This window comes from Pholis gunnellus (genome assembly GCF_910591455.1).
Source record: "Pholis gunnellus genome assembly, chromosome: 3".
Lineage (NCBI taxonomy): Eukaryota > Metazoa > Chordata > Actinopteri > Perciformes > Pholidae > Pholis > Pholis gunnellus.
The window spans coordinates 11,566,027-11,585,423 of NC_136529.1; the positions used below are offsets into that span (position 1 = coordinate 11,566,027).

General features: G+C 39.3%; 1 protein-coding gene across 2 annotated transcripts in view; it reads left to right on the forward strand.

The window, feature by feature from the left end:
* Positions 1-19,397, forward strand: part of atg7 (ATG7 autophagy related 7 homolog) — a 52,294-nt gene continuing 32,897 nt past the window's right edge. The window contains exons 1-16 of one of the 2 annotated variants that reach the window (XM_079186387.1): positions 1-303; positions 1,236-1,441; positions 1,623-1,677; positions 2,121-2,238; positions 2,382-2,459; positions 2,548-2,664; positions 3,633-3,779; positions 4,001-4,089; positions 7,115-7,236; positions 8,851-8,941; positions 9,288-9,432; positions 11,313-11,471; positions 14,745-14,939; positions 15,831-16,073; positions 17,225-17,340; positions 18,894-18,969. In XM_079186387.1, coding sequence (XP_079042513.1) covers positions 1,270-1,441; positions 1,623-1,677; positions 2,121-2,238; positions 2,382-2,459; positions 2,548-2,664; positions 3,633-3,779; positions 4,001-4,089; positions 7,115-7,236; positions 8,851-8,941; positions 9,288-9,432; positions 11,313-11,471; positions 14,745-14,939; positions 15,831-16,073; positions 17,225-17,340; positions 18,894-18,969 — 1,923 coding nt within the window. In that variant the 5' untranslated portion in view covers positions 1-303; positions 1,236-1,269. Of the gene's footprint in view, positions 363-1,235; positions 1,442-1,622; positions 1,678-2,120; positions 2,239-2,381; positions 2,460-2,547; positions 2,665-3,632; positions 3,780-4,000; positions 4,090-7,114; positions 7,237-8,850; positions 8,942-9,287; positions 9,433-11,312; positions 11,472-14,744; positions 14,940-15,830; positions 16,074-17,224; positions 17,341-18,893; positions 18,970-19,397 lie in introns of both variants that reach the window. The other variant, XM_079186388.1, reaches the window with a different exon arrangement.

The following is a 19,397-nucleotide window of genomic DNA, read 5'->3' on the forward strand; positions in this document are numbered from 1 at the left end:
CGTTAACGTTTACAAACTGTCACACTTACTCCTCGCAGGCTCGCACCCATCTACACATCTGTGCTATCCGACATGAAAAGAAACGGCACGTATAAAGTTTTGTCAGTTTTGTCGTTCTTCGTCGTTAGCTTGTTCATGTTTTTGTTTTGGTTCTTTATATTTTACTCTCTGACAAGTGCACCGTAAGACATACGTTTCTTTAGCTGCTAAGCTAAACTGGCTGGCTATTTACCCACACTGCACCGCTGTGTTGACAAGCCCCGCGATCACATGACCCACCCGACCAGGAAGTAAGGATTTCTGGTAAGTCCACAAACCCTTAAACGTCCACGTACAAACCTCAGCTTGTTACAGTTTGACAGGTGAACGTGTGTTTAACGTGATCCCAGATTTAATCTGGTTTGAAATACATCTGTATCATTTGAATTGTTTCGTCGCTCGTCGTGTTTAAAACCCGATAGGGCAGTTTAAACTGTCCAAGCTACTGTTTCCACTGTGTGGTCTGCGTTACAAGTCCTGATCAACAGAAAACATGGATTGAGATGCGTTAATTTACAGATGCATCTCAGAAGTCCTAAAGGAGACCATTAAAGTGTTCCAGGGTTAGAGGTCTTGGTGCTAAGAAATATGTAAAACAACACAAGACTAGCAGGGCTTCGGTTAGCATCTTTTGATCATATAAACAGTGGAATTAGCCAAAATGTTATCAAAATATATAACAATTAGATGTGTTCAGAGGATACAGATTAATCTATATATAAATTATGAGATTAATCTATTAGTAATTTATTCTGGAAAGGTAATACATGCTCATCACTAGTTACCACAGAGCCTAAAGAAATGCACCAGCATAATTACAGTATAAAGATAGCCATGTTTAGGGTTAAATTTGTACAACATATGACACCCTATATCTTAATCTTTTTGTGACTGTTTTAAACATTATTTTACTTTGCCGAAGATGTTTAGAGATGCTATAAGTAGACTCATTTTCCCATAACCAATGCACAGGTTGATGCATCTTATTTGCTTTGTACTTTACTAATGGACGTATTGCTGAACTGTCTCACTATTTTCTCTGAATAGGTGTATACCTTTACTGTTTACTGGGTTGTGTATCAAACCGCACCATCAGAGGCCACAAGCTCAGCAGCTAATAAGTTATAATGTCTTCTTAGCTGATTGTATGTCATAAGCTTTTGTGACCTACAACTGTTTAATTTCACATCTTCCAGTTCTTGGCAGCGCATTCCTGTTAGTGAAGTTGTGATGGCATCTGACACCAGTGAAGCGGCATCCTCCCCTCCAGACCTCAAGCTGCAGTTTGCTCCCTTCAGCAGTGCTCTGGAGGCCGGCTTCTGGCATCAGCTCACTCAGAAGAAACTCAACGACTACAGATTGGACGAAAGCCCCAAATCTATTAAAGGGTATTACTACAACGGTGAGTGGTGACATCAGATGCTGTCATTTTAACTATTCAGTTGATGTTTTTTCGCTCTTTTGACAGTTCTAGACGTTATATGATACTAATGTTAATTATGCAGCGTCACATATATGAAAACAGTGAAGGACAATTTGTTGGGATTTCAAAAACTATTTTATTCTTCATTCCTGTCCTATAGGCGACCCACTTGGTTTGCCCACTCGCATGACGTTGGAGTTCAGTGCATTTGAAGTGTAAGTTTGACGCAGTATGTTGCCTGTATAAACCATATTTTAACCCTAAGTTCTCCTCATGTTATTTAGTCTTCAAAAAAAGCAATGAATAGTACTAATGTAGATGAAACAGACAAACAATATGGAGCCTGATACCACTCTCAAATTGATTTGAGTACAATAGACAATACACAAGTAATGAAAGGTACGAATGGTTGTTCATGTTGTAAAAAAGTGTTTATAAAACTTGAGTGAAGTTTACATTGCTATGGAATAATGAAAGGATGAACTTTCGTTAAAGTTGATCAGCCCGCTCAGTGTAGGGTTGAACTAAATTTGGATCAGCTCTCACTTTCCTGTTAATTTGGAAGCCTTCAATAAAGCAAATTGTTGCACATTGAAAAGAAACTAGTACAGTTAGAAAGTACAATTTAATACAAATGTACGATGTGTTTTGCTGTCAGCGATGGACCGACACCAGCCCGTTGCTGTCCAACTACTGGAACGCTGTATAACACCAACACCCTCGATGCCTTTAAGACCACTGATAAGAAGGCTCTGCTGGAGCAAAAGGCCAAGGAGGTAAAACTCATGCGGTCACACACATATTCACATAAGACATATGGTCGGGAATTTCTTTAAAATTGACAGCAAGTTACTAAGTTGTGCAGCTGAGGATTAAATGATCTAATGACTGTGATTTGTCCTCTCCTGTTGTTTTGTAGATATGGGATGCTATACAGTCTGGAGCTGCATTAAAGGACCCATCCATCCTCTGCAAATTCATTCTGCTGACTTTTGCAGTGCGTATAAACAGCATCTTATAAATGTGTTAGTTTTGTATATTAATAATGTTGTGTGTGACTGTTTTTTTTTACATTCCCTTTTCAGGATTTGAAGAAGTACCATTTCTACTACTGGTTCTGCTTCCCTGCACTCTGTTTCCCAGAGGGAATAAAGATCATCCAACAGCCGTCTGCCCTAGAGCAAGTTTTCTCAGCAAAACAGGTTGACTTTTTAAAGATCATTACCATCATTACACCACTGGAATGAATATTTTCTAGTATTACCGTATTTCTTCCTCTTTTCTAAATGTTTTGAAGTCTTCAGGTGTATTTCAACGCAACACACTTGTATTCCCCAAATGTTGATGCTCATAACAAATTCTAGCCATCACATTTACAGTTGAACTACTGATTACTGTTCTGTTTCTATGACATAAGTTAACCTAAAAATGTAAATACTATTCCCATTTTTGCCATTTAAGTTTCCTCTTTCCTAAGATCGTCGTAACATTCCTAACCTCTTTGAAGATGAGATGGATGCAGCTCCCAACAGCTTTGAATCTGTCCGTTCTGTCTCATACTGACTCTAGGTCATAGAATAGTAAAATGAAGTGAGGTGAATTCTTATTTCTCGGGTCAGTGGATCCAAGGAGCGAAAAAGCCTCATTAAGACAGAGTCAGAATGACTCATGAACAGCTTGACACCAACTGCAAGAGTCTGACAAGAATATAAATGAGTAGACACACAAAACATTCACAGTGTATATGTTCATAATGATAAAGAGATATCCTCGGAATGAGCTATAATATCCTTTCGTCCTTAAGTTATATATACAGTAAATATTTCAGCAATTGCAGATGTTATGCTTCAGATAACCTCTTGTGTTCCCATACAATAATACATTATAAGTTATTGTAATGTAGGATATGTGTCAGGAAGGAGTTTCTGCTCCTTTGCATCCTGAGGATCCAGTTGAGTTGGTTTTGGGCATCTGATCGAGGAGTCCTGTGCACCTTGCTTTTTTCAGGATGGATAGATATCCTTTATGATTACCCTTTAAAAATCTATCTCTCTACGTACAGTATATATATATCTGTATGTATGTATGTATATATAATATGTTGTGTGGTGTAATGTACAGCACAGAGCTTTCTATAATTCATGCTGACTCCTAATTATTTCTGTCTCAGATCACAGCCTTGCAGGAGGCCTATGACGTCCTGTGTATCAAAAGAGGGACCACTGCTGAGCCTTACTTCCTAATGAAGTACACAGCTGACACCGTTCAGATGGCTCCACTCGAGGACTGGGACACGTTTTTCACTGATACAAAGAAGGTACTTCTTCACTTTGTGTGTTTTAAAGAAATCATCAGATGAAAGATATTTTCTGTGAGAGTTTGATTGAGGCCAATAAAAGGGATTGTTCAGTACACAAAGTGCTGTACAGTACTTTTTGTGTCTTATCTCTATCAGATTATATCTATTTTTATTATTATTACAGTCCCTCTTGAACACACACGTTGATAATGTAAACACACCTTGTTTGTTTTTTCTAGGTTACTGTGGGCGTCTATGATCCGTGTACTCTGTCTCAACATCCGGGCTGGCCTCTTAGAAATCTGCTGGTCCTCTTAGCCAGCCGATGGTAAGCCGTGTGTGTGTGTGTGTGTGTGTGTGTGTGTGTGTGTGTGTGTGTGTGTGTGTGTGTGTGTGTGTGTGTGTGTGTGTGTGTGTGTGTGTGTGTGTGTGTGTGTGTGTGTGTGTGTGTGTGTGTGTGTGTGTTGTTAAGAGATGAGGAAGTTCTCTAGAGGACTCAATGTGAGTCCTTAAAACACATGCTGTCTTTGCGAATTTCTATGAATGTTTTTCAGCTTACACTGACTACTTGATTTAGGCGCCAAGCCGTAGAGTAAAAGACAGGAAATCTCTGCTTAACTCATTTCCTGACTCTGAAGTGGAGGGAGCAGGTCATATAAGCATCAGTGCCAGTAAAGATGCAGATCCAAATTTAATGGTGTTGCTAAAATCAAAGCTTTTCTGTCACACCCAGAGTGAAAAACAACTGTTTGGCCTTTTGCTTAGCCACAGTGGTTCTGTTAGAGTTTAGCTAAGATGTATAGATGGCAGCACTGGCTTCCAGAAAATGACTGCTGCTGTTAAGATTGCAATACTTGTCTACAAAGCTGTAAATGTTCATGATAAACTAGGTCCATTTTCCTCAATAACTTACACGTTGCTCAAGTCTTGGTGTTAAAACAAAAGTCAGACTTTCCACTCAATATATTTTGTGATAGTCATCCTTGTCTGCAGACATTTCAGTGTGAGAACTTCAGTGCTTGCTGCCAAGAATATTCTATTCACCTAAGGACTTCCAATATTACTCAAAAAGGGATTTTTTCGCCCCCAAAACCCCTTCACATACAATACACGTGTGCATCAGGGACTGTGCTAGTGATTGTTGCACCCTTTCCAAATGGATACATCATTTTTGGGGGAATCTGATCATGCGGTTGCTACATTCAAGTGAACATCAATGGCTGGTTTGTTAACCCATGTCAGGCCCATCTATGACACATACAGCACACAGCAGCTGCTGTCTGTAGACGCCATTGGCTATCTTGTGTAAACACACAACTTCTGAAACTTAGTAAACAAAGTATGAAGCTAGCCACCGAATGCTCCTTTTCAAACCTACTGTATTTTATCAATAATGATATTTCATAATACTTTAGGCTGTTGTTGATGTTATACATTTCTGCCACCATGTATTTGAGGTTTTGAACAGCAGGAAAATGTCTCTGTTCTGCCATTCAAAAGTTGGAGGAGGGGTCTGGTAGCAGGTAAATGGGAGGGAATTATGTAAAATTGCGTATTACATGCAAGTAAATAACGCATGCGAGGCTTCTTGTTTTGTAAATAAAAATAACTTCTGCTTATACTCAAAGCATTTTAATGTAACAGCTCATACATTGCTCATAAAATGTCCTGACTTGAGTTGTTGCAGAGATGAGGGTGTTATGAGGAAGCTTGTGTGTGCTTTGCGGAGATATAGTTCATAGAAATATTTACAGAGGAAATATTTCAGCACACCTGGTGCAACTCTTTGGATTAAATGTTTAGTAATAAATCTAAGAATCAAGGTCTGAGCGTCTTCAAATATTTACACAAAGATTAAAAACAAGTGACTCACTCTGCAGGTGTCTCTCAGTAATTTGAATCCCATGTCCGCTATAATTTAGCAATCAAGAGTTTATCTTGTGCAATGTCTTCAAAACCCCGTACTGTAGCAAGAAGCAACCAACTTGAAAAGACTGATGCAATATTAGGAAAGTAGAAACAAAACTGTTCGTCAATGATGGAAGAAGTTAACTATCTACAGGACCTAACATAGTTTTCTGTTTGTAACAAACTCAGCCTCTTACTTACAGATATAATTCATTCTTGATTTCAAACAAGGATGTGCCTCGAGAGTTACCCATGTTATCATTGTAGCCAGTTCCTAGATGTTTCCCTGGACTATTTAACCCAAAAGTCTTTATTTCAGCCTTGTGTCCAGTTTTACCATACCGGAGTTTTTGCATGTATTTGCCGTTTATGACCAATCAATAATATGAACTAATATTATTAACTATCAGTGCAAACCCTTTCTAAAGCATGCTGCTGGGCCTCATAGGTATTAGGCATGTGTTTTACTACAATCCAGGTAGACGTTGTTGATTTTGATCAGGTTTATTAGTAGAAAACAATGTCCCAAAAAACTGCTTTTATTTGCTTTACAGAGTGATGAAACATTAAAAGATACACACAGACAGATAACATAAATACGTATACCAAGCACAAGGAAACAAAAGTCAATTCCCGGCTCAACTAAACAAATTAGTCTTCAGTTTATTTGTTAAAAATGGATGAATAGTGGAGGTGCAAACCTCAAATCCGCATGAAGGCTGTTCTGTACTCTAGCTGCATGTAACTCACGTCATCATATTGCACCATCATCTGAGAATATCAGTTAAATATCACTGCATTTGCTGCTGCACGTTTCAGTGCTACATTTCAGGTCATTCTTTTGTCCCACGTTTCCCCAGAGAGCTTAGTTTCTGCTGGCACCCGTCTTGCTTTTTCAGAAGGATTTTTATTGCATAATTATTTTTCCGTTTTAAACAAGGAAATACCATGTGGGCCAGTTTAGCAATAGTATCCTGTGATGCCAGTGGCTTATCAGCAGCAAATGCCTGAAGAAAGTTTAGCCCTCGGCTGTGTAGTCAGAGGCAGTTTTTGTCCAACACAAACCTCATCAATCTTGTGCTTGACTACTCTTTCAGCGTTAAACATAAACCGTTGATACTGGCTGAGATTGGTGAAGATAGAATTACAATGTAGCCGCAATGTCTCGCTTATTCAGTTGTACCGCTGGAGTTTGATTGTGTAATGTGACTTTGGTCATTTAGTACCATAAATGGGGAAATGTTAGTGTGTGTATGTGTTGATCCCGTCCGTTGTTTCTTGTTTTAGAGAGAGAGCATATTCCATGTAAACTTGTATTTGTGATATTTTGATAGTCACATATTTTTTTTACTTCAAGTGTACACTTTATAGTGTCCAATCTGTACATGATATATGTGTGTGTGTTAATTTGCGTCGTCTCCCCTTGGTTTGTGTGTTTGTGTCAGGGGCTCTAAGCTGGACACAGTGGAGGTGCTGTGTTTCAGGGACCGAACTCTGCAAGGAAGCCGCTCCATACAGCACAGTGTCGTCTTCCAGATTAAACTGCCTGAGCTTCCCCTCAACTCAGGTAATTTCCCTTTTTGTGTGCTTGTAGTTGTATCTGTCTGCGTGTGTTGGTATGTCTCATGTCTGCATGTGCATTTGTTCTCGTTCATGTGAATGCATATGTGTGTATATTGTAACTGAGCCATCAGTGCTCGCCTATATTCCACTGAGACTTTCTGCTTCCTTTTCAAGCCGCACTAATCTCACACAGCTCCTTCATTATTCGTTGTATCTGTTGAATGAGGGATGAAGGTAATTTAAATGATAATAGCAGGACGGGGAAGGTGATGATGGTTTTTGTTGGGTTCAGAGGAAGTGTCTTTGTTTACCGAGTCTACCTCTTCAGTACATTGTGGCTTTTAATTGACTCACACAATATGTATTCATGCAACAAAAATGGATTCGGCTGTTCTGTTTTGTTTTGCATGGACACATTTGGTATTTTTTTTAAACGGATTAATCAATCTAGCTCAGCCCAATTTTTCAGATACACCAGGCTCAGTTTTTGCCACAACCAAAAATAGTTTTGCTCTTCAGAATAGAGAAATAAACTTCATGATGATTTAACATTCACATACCTCAGTCCAGATCCAATATTAAACTGTATTTAACCCACGCGGGCTATTTAAATTGCCCGCGTCCAGACAACTTTCACTGTTTTTTTGCACTTCATTACCTGGCGACATTTGTGCACCTAGCAGCCAAAGCTGAACAGTGAGGAATAAACGGTGTGAAGCAAGTGTCCAAGCATCAACACTGTTTGAAAAGAAAGGGCTGAGTGGACAAGAAAGTTTTTTCATGGTGTTCATTTGAGCAAATAAGTTGTAATACTTTTGAGTCCAACTCTACACTAAAATACAGCTTTCACTAACTTTCCCTTCATAACACTCTGCTCCTCTCTGACTCACTGGTGTTGGCCACAACAATCTGTTACATATCATACTGCTGCAACAACTTATTGCAATCAACCGAATCCAGTTTTAAATGAATTAAGTAATTTAACTGTATGCTTTTTATTATCCAGAAGTTGGCTGGAATCAGAATTAATGTGAACAAATGAACACAAACATTAACCAGTATCCTTAGCTAATACCTCTGGGAAGATGAAGTGGTAAAGAGAGTGAAGGCAACAGTTGGTGGTCTTTTTGTGTTTCTCACAGTGCCCTGTATGCTTAAATGTTGTAAAATGTTTTTCCTCATCAGTCCACTTCTCTGTGACATGCTGTCAACATTTTTCAGGGGGACTATTTCTGCTCAGGAAGGTAGTAACAATGACAACTGTTAACAATGAGGTTTGTGTATAATTCAGAATAACTGGGACATTGTCCCTCAAAAGACTCCTAGCTGTCACATGTTCAATGCTGTGAATACTGTGAAATTCCATTTGCCACTATTGTGTTGGGATGGAGGCAGAAATGTCAAAATCAGAACTTGAGCAAATAAAACCAAATTTCTGCATTGCCAGATACCACTGTAGTGGTAGGTGAGAAACTGCCTTTTTGTAATTTGTGAGAATGAACACTTTTTAAAGTTTTAATGTTTCATTGTTTTTTCTGAAAATCGTTTCCACACCTCTCACTTTTGCAGCAGGGGCATGTTATGCTTATTTGACACTGTTGATGTGTTTTTTTCACAGCATGTCTTAAGAGTGTAGGTTGGGAGAAGAACCCTAAAGGGGCCATGGGACCCAGGATGGTCAACCTCAGTGAATGCATGGACCCTAAAAGGTAATAAACACAGTACACGGTGTTTAGGTGTAAGGGTTTAACTGGACTGTGTTAGCCTACAGACCAAAACATATTTCAACAATAAATATAAAAAAGGAAACAAATAAACTGCATTGGGCAAAGTAGATGATCTAATCTAATGAAAGTTGTTGGTGCTTTATGTTAAGGGTTTGGGTTCTTACAAATGTTCCACTACACCCCTACAATCAAGACTAATGTAATTCTTCTCAGCGTTACTGCAGTAATGCATGCTCTGCCATCTGTTGCTTAAAAACAACTTTGTCACCCTAAGTTTGCACTCTGTGAACAAAGAGGGTCTTCAGTTGTCTCCATTGATTGTCTGCAGACTTGCAGAGTCATCAGTGGACCTGAATCTGAAGCTGATGAGATGGAGGCTGGTTCCTTCCCTGGACCTGGACAAGGTGGTCTCCACTAAGTGTCTTCTACTGGGAGCTGGGACTCTGGGCTGCAATGTAGCCAGGACTCTGATGGTAAGGATAGAAGGATACATGGACAAAAAGACAGGAATTGGACACTGTGATTTTAGTACTTAGCAAATTATGTAAAATTGTCCATGACTAAAAAGGTATTCGGAGTGTAGTGTGATCTTTGCTGTTGATCTTTGTGTAGTTAGCAGGTTCCTGTCTTGTAGTTGCTGTACTAGTACCAGACCTTTGACAGCAATGTGCCTCCATACTCATCAGAATCTATGAAGTGTTACAAATGAAGCGTCATAAATTGTTGCAGAATATTGGGGTTTTAAAAAACAAAAGAAAAGGATATTAACATTGGAGAAATAGTCTGTTCTCCAGAAAACACATCCAGAACCTCCTATTGGTGAGCTAGCTTATTACGACACAACGTTAAATATATAGCTTCCTCTGAATGGCAGTTTAATTTCCTCCACATTCTGTAAAACTGTGCAGGCCAAGTGTCTTGATTTAAGTGGGAGCTCAACATGCTGAAATAATCTTGGTGCAAAAACATAAACCTAAAGATCAAAACTGTACTTCCTGAAGAGACGACCTCTACAGATGTCGTTCAATCAACTTTTGATGGACATCTTGGGAAACAGTCCAAACTGTCACTTTAACTGACTCAAAAATATAAGTGGTAAGGCAATTAAGACATGTTGCTTCCCAAGTGTTGCAGTCTGTGACGTAATACCTCAACTGATATCAGGTTGTTGTACTGGTTAAATTGTCATATTATTGTACATATGGTTACCATTGACATTCACAGAGAGCAATCCGTGACCGCTTAGTCAGGATTTTGATGAGCTATTTAATGTCTTGGCAAATACAAGCTCAGATGATTATCAGTGAAGCGCCACCAACTGTTGACAGAGTAATCAACATGTTCCACAGATTTCCCTAGTCGGCATTGTACATGACTCATAAGGATCAACTTCATTGATAGCTGTCATCTGTGCTGTTCCTTTCCAGGGCAGATGGGACGGAAAGACATCAACCAAATTCATCTGAAGTCGTACAATCATTTTTTAAAAGCTCTCCTACGGAACAAAACACAAACTATTAAATTTGCTTTATACTTTAAATAAATTTGCCAGATTCTCAAAGAAGTTATTTTGGAATGTATTTCCATCTACAGAGCAGAAACACAAAAATGTGTCCCCTCTGATGTTTGTTATAATGTAGTGCTTTCCAGTAACCTTAAATTATCAACTTGTCAAAATCAGGCATATTTGTTTAGCTTCATAACAGTATAATTCAGGATCCCATGATTTTATCCACAGATTTCCCATGAAGTTTATCCAATAACACTCAGAACAACATAATGCTAATTTACATAAGAACCTACTGTCGCTCTCTGTGTTTACTGTCTGTTCCCCCAGCATCAAATGAATGTGCTTTTCAGTGACCACATCCAAAAAGCTGGTTCTCTGAAGGGTTTGAGATATTTTTCATTCACCACCACCTGCTAGCTAGAATACAATGTTTTGTCCTTTTTAAAGGAAATTGAACTTTAACTAACTGACTACAATATAGTGCTGTCAGAGTATTGCTGCCTGTCATGTCTATTCATCAGTTACTGGTCTGAGGGAACTTTAGACACCCGGTCAGTTAATGCCAGCCTGGTCTAATGTAACTGATATTGTGGCTAGACGTTGTGTTAACTGAGAGTGGACAACAGCTAGAATAACTTGAGGTTGTGCTACCTGCATACTGAGGAGTCCATTATTTCTAAAGGAAAGTGGAATTGCAATTATTAATTTAGAAACGCACACTGGGTAAACAACCTCCCACTCATTGTCACTGAAGCTGCTTACAAAGTGCTGCTGAAGACAACGTTCAATGTTCAAAACGATGTGATTAAAAATGATGAAACATGTTTCTCTTTTGTTCTCCAGGGATGGGGAGTGAGACACATCACATTTGTAGACAATGCGAAGATCTCATACTCCAATCCAGTTCGGCAGCCGCTCTATGAGTTTGAAGACTGTCTCGGAGGAGGGAAGTTCAAAGCCACGGCAGCTGTTGATCGCCTCACCAAAATCTTTCCCGGTGTGGTGGGTACTTAAAAATCAAAATATGATGCCCATGATGCAGAATGTGATCTCTCTTTGTACGTGAGGTCATCCATCATTTGCCCTCTGGAATTCTGATATATTAGCAACAGAAATCTGTCGTCTGTTTTTAGTTTTTATTCCTAGCGTTGATAAGCATTTTGCTTCTGTTGTTTTTTCACATTCGTGCAGCAGATTTCACTGCTGTACAACTGCGTTGAGGTTTTAATCCGATTTTTTTAATTTATGCTCATATATCCATATAATCATATTCCTATTTGATTGGCCATGTCTGAGATGCGATGGCCAAACCATGCAGAAAATGACGAGTCGTGTTTGCATATTAATGCAGGCAGTTTCATTACTTTGTTAATTAACGAGTGGGTGCTCCGAGGAAGATATTTTGCTGTCTTACTAAATGAAAAAGCAGCCTAACAGTCCCAGCAGGGCTCTGTTTTGTTGCGAAAGTAACTATCTCTTATAACAAAGACCGAATGCGTATTCATGATGTGAATCATGTGTGTACCAGTGTGCTGATGAGTGCATGTTTAGTTATGCAAGAAGATGTAGGCAGTTCATTAGAGGATGATTCACTTTCATTTTGCCTGCCCTGAGATGGCACGTAAGGCTGGGATTCAGCAGGTCTCTGAAGTTCAAATTCAGCAACCCATTTACTCAATTGGTTTCTTTACGTGTAACGTTACAGCGCTTTGTATCTGGTAAGCAGTTATGAGGTCCTCCAGCTCAGTGGTTCACAGCCTTTTTGGGACCCCTTAAAGGAAGCAGTTTCTCTCTCTCAAATAGTTTAATTTTAAGGATTTTTAGGGCCCTGAAAATGTGGGAGAATACAGTATATCACTCGGGAATAAAAATCCCAAAAATGAAGAATTTTATAATGTATTAACTTAATTTTGTGTAATAGACATATTCCCCCTCATCCCATTAATCATCTGGCAACTACTCCAATCTCAGGTGATGGCTCTGTTGTGAAATGATACAAAATAAATTAAAGATAGTACATGCGGTCTTACAATTTTTAGGTACTTACATTTCTACTCTACTACATTTTACTGTTCTACTCTTACTCCACTACTTTCATTTGACAGCTGTAGTTATTTGTTACTTTTAAAATAAAAATGTTAAAAGATCATGCAACCCATGAAATCAGTTTATAAAATATGATGCATTGGTATCGATCACGCTACCCAAATACAGCAGTTAAAATCGGCTCAACCTATTACGACATTAAAGTATTTCTAAAGAGGGATATTGCTAATTTGCAATATTAGTATTTCTTCCCCCAGTGCTGTGATACCAGGAGAAGGTATACTGCCTAAAAGTCACTAACTGTGCAGGCAGCAGTTATACAGGTTTTTGACGTGAATCTTTTGAAGCATCACTCTGAAGTCTTATTTGAAGATTACACACATTCATTTTTAAATGCATATCGTAGTCCTCCTGTATCGGGAAAGTAGAGCGCAGTCTGTTTAACAACATGTTTGAATCCTCTGGACTTCGATGCGGAGTTAGTGTCCCACACAAAAAGATCTGTGATGTCCCTTTACACATACACACACACACACACACACACAAGTAATTGACATGTCATCAACTTTTATTTCCCAGTCTCTCTGTCTGCCACTGTCATTTTCTGATTCTCTCTTATTGTGGGAATAAATAAGAAAGTAAAGAGCAAAGGCTTGACTGTTGATGTGTTTTCATGACATCTGCTGTCTGTCTAGACATCTTCTTTGTCCACCCCCTATACTAGCTGCATCCATAGCTGACCTATTTTTATCAGTGCGGGTGAGTGCTTTCTTCTCTCTCTTCCCGGCTTGTTCCCTCACAGAGGCACCAGGTGCCGGTGTGAAAGATGGAAAGAAATAGAAACACAGAGCACAGAAATGCACCAGCTGAACCGAGAGGAGTCGGTTCACACAAGGTCACAATGTTGAAAAGGTCCTAAGCAGAATTCATATTTTGTCTGTGGACAGATACTGTCACTTGACAGTTTGTAGTGTTGGCTCTTTTTTTCTTCTCCTTTTTAAATGTTGTCAACAGTGAGGTCAGAGCTGGTTGAAGATATCAACAGTGGCATTGTTGTCATGAAATGCTGTTTATCTATTCAGGAAAGGAGTTTTCCACAGTCAGAATGATTTTTGTTTGTCTTTCTTGGAGGCAAGTTAGAATATTATTCTCATCTCTGCAGCCTGAAATAACCTCATTAACACTTAGCAACACATGCGTCAAAGTGAAATGTAAATTCAAAACTTGGTTAACAGCTCCCACTCTCGACACATGGAGAGCGAAGGCAGTAGATCCACTGATTTGGTAAAAGTGGCATTTCTTCCCGTTAAGATCTCGCACCTCTTTTTTGACCTTTTCTGTCCGTCTCTTGATTGTAAAATTGCTCTTGACATTTCCATTTGCTTTGCTGTCAAGCCGGCATTGCCTGGAGGAAGTCACAGTAATACGTTTGCCAATGGATAATAAAAGTCATAGAAGAGTTTTTATGGAATTGGAAATGGCAATTCAGGGTTTCCTTTTCATTCTTCCATACCATCAACGTAAACAGGAGAGTCAAATACACACACACACTGGCCTCAGGCCAGCTGTGGCGATGATGTGAAGAAGCACAATCTGCCTGTGCTTTGCCCTCACTTATCAGTCTAGGTTAGAATGTCACTCAGCAGAAAGCACGAAAAGACTTATTTGGTTTAGTTTGTTAAGTTTTAAACATCTGGCTTCTCATACAGACCGCTAATTTAAAAAAAGCAAAAAAAGAAGGTAATTTTCAAGTTTTTTCTGTTGTGTCAAGTATGTTAAGAAAGCGCTGAAACACAAGTCATTGCATCGTAAACACTGTTGGAAATATTTTATGTCAGGGCTCGTTTTAGAAAGCATTGAATTAAGTGTTTCTTGCGTATACCCATGTTGCATCTGTAAGAAGGCAGCAGCTGATGTGCACCATCTAGAGGCAAGGAACATAAAAGCTTTTTGAGGTGTGTTTTTTTTTATTTGGCAGTAAAAGTGACTTCCTAATACACCCAAACTTTAGAAATTGTATGTCCAGAAAAAATGTATTTTAAATTTTTCCATCAAGTTGAAATGTATGCGTGATGCACTTCATAATTAAATTTCCGTTATCACAGTTTCATGCTTGCAGATGCACAGATATCGCAAAATGAAAACCATAAGTCATTGTCCAAGAAAATTGTATACAAAAAGGACTTTCTCAAATGTTTTTTCTCTGCCTCCCTCTGTGTCCTCCTGCAGAATGCAGAGGGTTACAATATGAGCATCCCCATGCCCGGTCATCCAGTGAATTTCTCTGAGGCCACTCTTTCCCAGGCCCAGAGGGATGTCGAGCAGCTGGAGAAGCTCATTTCAGAACATGATGTGGTCTTCTTACTGATGGATACGAGGGAGAGCCGCTGGCTGCCTACAGTGATAGCTGCCAGCAAGAGGAAGGTAGGAAGAACAGAACAGCCACACCGTCACTGACCAGCGGGGCCGGGGTCGAACGTGTGGGGTCACTAACGCTGCACTTGTCACATTTTCTATGTGAACAATAAATCAAATGCCAGTGTTTAATTGAATGTTATGTGTTGTGTTGTTTCATGTTTACTGGATGTTTAAATGGGGAAATTGTCTTATAATGTACCACTGAGGCAGTTATTCAAAAACGACATTAATTGCAGAAAAATATCTGGTGTGTTGCATCAATGCAGCACTGTGGCCGGAGACATTTACGACTTGTTTTTGTTTTACTTTAAGCTGGAACTTTTCAATTTGGAAACCGTTTCAATTATCTTCCAGTAAATTGAATTTGCTCAATAATGTTGGCCCATCTTCTGTTTACCAGCTGGAATTCTATTAGTTGCCAGGCAACTTCAGACTATTATTGAACGTTGTGTCATTACTTTTTAAGGCCTCCAGTGGTCTCACCCATGCAGCTTCTATATTGCTATATGCAGTTGAATGTTTTTGTCGGACTGCTGATTAGGTTTTCTTGACGGCCCGCTCAGCTGAGAGGGTATTTGGCCATTTGTGCTGTGGGGCTGTTTTAGACTTCACCGCAAATTGGCTTCACAATTTATTTCCATTACTTCTCTGAGTGTCTAAATGCTTTCAACATTGTAAAGAGCCTATTAATGTTTTACGTCATTGCTTTTTTAAATGAGTCAACCCATTACAAGCTTTTTGTTTGGGTAAAATGAGCAATTTAGCTAATTTGATTTGGTTGAAATGTGCTCTGTTTGTGTTTTAGGAGGGATGGATCAAGCCAAAGTCGTTGCCGCTGCTTTTTAAAAACATTTTTGTTATCATGATTTACCATAATTGTTGTCTTTCACTCTCCAGCTGGTGGTTAACGCGGCTCTAGGCTTTGACACATTTGTCGTGATGCGCCACGGCCTGAAGACGGCCCCCGTCAGTCAGGGTGTTTCTGCAGGAGACTCCTCCACTTCCTGTTCTTCTGCTTCCTCTTCGTCTTCCACACCGGCCAGCACTGCGCCCTCTGTCCCAGCAGCCTCTCTGTTCTCCAACATCCCAGGGCACAAGCTGGGCTGCTACTTCTGCAATGATGTCGTGGCACCAGGCGATGTGAGGAAAACACAAGCACGCGCTCAACTCATTAACTCACGTAATGCACTTAAAACAAACACACTGCCTTTATTTAAGAATAAACACAAAGCAATTAGGTTTCTTAGATATGTTTTCTTCAACCAACACTCATTTTTTAAAGCTTATTTTATTGTATGGGCCAAGTGACTAGGTAATGGTGTTGCTCATTATCATGACCCTACAGTTATAACCCAACTATGCATGTAGTATTTAGCAGGTAAGAGTCAGAGCTCAAAGCAAAAACAGAGCTCAAAAGAGAGTGAATATTCTACTTTTATTCGTCAGTTGCCCAGAAACTCAAAATGAATGCTAATGTTAATACTAACACTTCCGCAATATCAACTTTAGAAGTTGATAATATGGGAATGTTGTGTTTAACATTTGTTCCGTTGCCCCCAACTGATGAAAAAATGCCTATCAACATATTGATGCAGGTTTAAATTGTATGATTTATGTGATTCTTTTTGGGGGAGATTTTATCATCATTGTCATAAGCTGAAAAAATGGTAGCATTTTGAAATGCTATGTTTCATCATGTTGTAAAAAAAGAAGGAGGGAGATGTATGACACAGCCTTTGTTCTTTCTCGCCATTCCCATTGTGTGCCTTGTGTCCATTTTTGTCCTCTTTGTTTCTCACTCTTTGTTTCTCTCTCATTGGTCTTTTTTCCCCTTCATGACCTTTTGATATTTATGAAAGCAATCCATCAGCTATTGAAGGCAACAGCCTATTGTTGGAAACTGTGCTATTCAGCTCTCCTAAAAATGCCATATGGCTCCATCCTGCTGTCACAGGTTTTAGTGATGTTAACATTTGAATTAGAAGGCGCAGCTTCCTCTCACAAAAGTTGAGTTTGCCCAATTATGAAAATAGTATGGCAACATTAAATGCCACTTAACTAAAAGGATTCCCCCCATACCAGTCATTGTGTGGCAAATAGTCTGCGATCAAGCAATTTAGTCATTAATTGCTCACTCAACCTACTTTAAATAACAGCATCATCTTGACCCATTCAGAGTAAAATGGAACAATTGTATACCTTCTAAAACACATTTGATTGGTGTTAATCATCTTCTCTTCATTCCTTATTTCAGAATTAACTCTCATTTTTAATTTTTTTGTTGTAAACAGTCGACCAGGGATCGGACTCTGGATCAGCAGTGCACAGTGAGCAGACCAGGCCTGGCCATGATTGCTGGAGCCCTGGCTGTGGAGATGATGGTGTCCATTCTGCAGCACAGTGAAGGGTAAGCACAGCAGACTTGCACCAGTTATGTAGGCCAATTATAAGAAATATTAAGAACTAATTAAATTGATTGAACAAAGGAAAATGTTGCACTAGGTTATCTCTAATGACGGCTCCATTGTTAAATCTATGTTATGCACAAAAAGAACGTTTCATGTCATCAAGAAAACATGAAAACAGCTCTGATCCTTTATGGTGAGCCTCAGCCTGGCTTATCCTATCGCCGGGACGATTTTTACAATTAAAACACAGAAAAAATCAGAATCCAATAAAAGATCCTTGCAAAAACCTTCAGAGGTCTGCCAGGTCAGACACTCCCCTACCTCAGTGAGCCTCAGTGTGTTGGGTACCTCACTCCAGGGTTAAAGCTAAAGGAGATTGTGCCTTTGATGTCGTGGCTCCTCAACTGTCAGTAAACTTTACTTGCTTACTTTTGCTTTTTGATGGAGCAACCCTGAAGCTGAGGTCTTACTGCACTGCAGATAGGGCCTTTTAATTTGGTTGTAGCACAGCACCACGAATTAACTGTGCTTTAGCCCAAGAAATTGTGATCGCTGCAGAAGCGTTGTTGCAATTTATAATCCATCTCTCTTTTATTCCTCAAAAGCTCGGACACTGTAATTCAGTCAGCTCTCAAGTTTTCTTGGCAATCTGTACTCGCTCGATATTTTTGACTCTTAAAAGTTATTATAATTTATTTTCACTCACTGAAGGGGATGTTTTCGTGCTTATTAAGTGTGCACAGATGTGTCTTTGTGGAAATGTAATTGTGTGTGCCTGTTTCGTTGAAAGTCGTACTAAAGTGGCTGCTTGCTGGGCCTGATAAGACCTCTCAGAGTGTTTTGAGATGTTATAAGCCGTTACAGAGCTTCTCTGACTTTCCTGGATAAAGAGCTTAGAAAGCAAAGAAGAGAAAGAGAGTTTTAATGTAAACTCTGTACCTCTATGGTTGTGTAACTCCTTCCTTTACAACAAGATCTCCCTCGATTGCATCTGCCCTCTCTGTGTCCTTGTTTTTCATGACATATCTGTGTCTTTCTTTCTTTTAAACCTCCTTTCCGCCATCTCTTGCTCCCTCTCAATGCCTTTATGCCAGCGTTCATGTGAACAACCATGGGCTTTAGAAGATTGTCACATAAGGATTCATGTTGCAGCAGTTTGACAGACATTTGAAGTGTGCAGAACTAAACTGACTTGATATTTTCGTCATTGTTATCCACGGAGAGTCAAATCTTTTAAACCTGGCTAGATTTACTGGCAAGCAGTGGCTCTCGGATCTCATGGAAAATGTAAAACTTTTAAAATGTTCAAGCAAATGGAATCTAGTTCTCAATATAGGCTACCAGATTCACAGTCATGTGAAATTACATTTTCTGTCTAGATTTGCTACAACCCTGTATAATAAAACCAATTAGCGTCACGCATTAGGGTTATTTGTTGTTGTGTTAGGCTCGTACCTGACTTATAATGTGTAATATTGTGGGGATTTAACACATTTTTTTTTCCCTCTTTCAGTCAGTTTTACATTTTCTCCCCCTCTCTCTCCTCCCTCAGAGGCTACGCAGTGGCAAGCAGCAGTGACGACAGAATGAATGAACCCCCCACCTCTCTGGGTCTAGTGCCACATCAGGTCAGACACTCAAACTCGCTCATATGCATGTTGTTTTATACTGAAGACACTCTATGCTGTTTGTCCATTTACCTCCATTAGCCTGCCCTGTGTTCGCATATCTATGCGTAATTATAAGCCTTAAAATCTTAAGTGGTATATTTCTTTCTGTTCTTGTGTACTTGTACTGAAAATTCATATGTGCATCTTCAAAAAAAATAGTACACAATTACAAATTCATGCAATCTAATACAACTGATCTGCTCCAAATTCTACGTTTATGGAGATCACTCTCTGACAGTGTCAATCCAACCTGAATATATTATATATTATAAAGGTCAAATTGAATGCATTACTTTTAGAAAATTGTTAATTTTGCAAAGTAGTCTTCAAAGTCCTTAACAAACACAAATATGAAAGCAGTGGCCATACAGACCAGCAACTGCAAT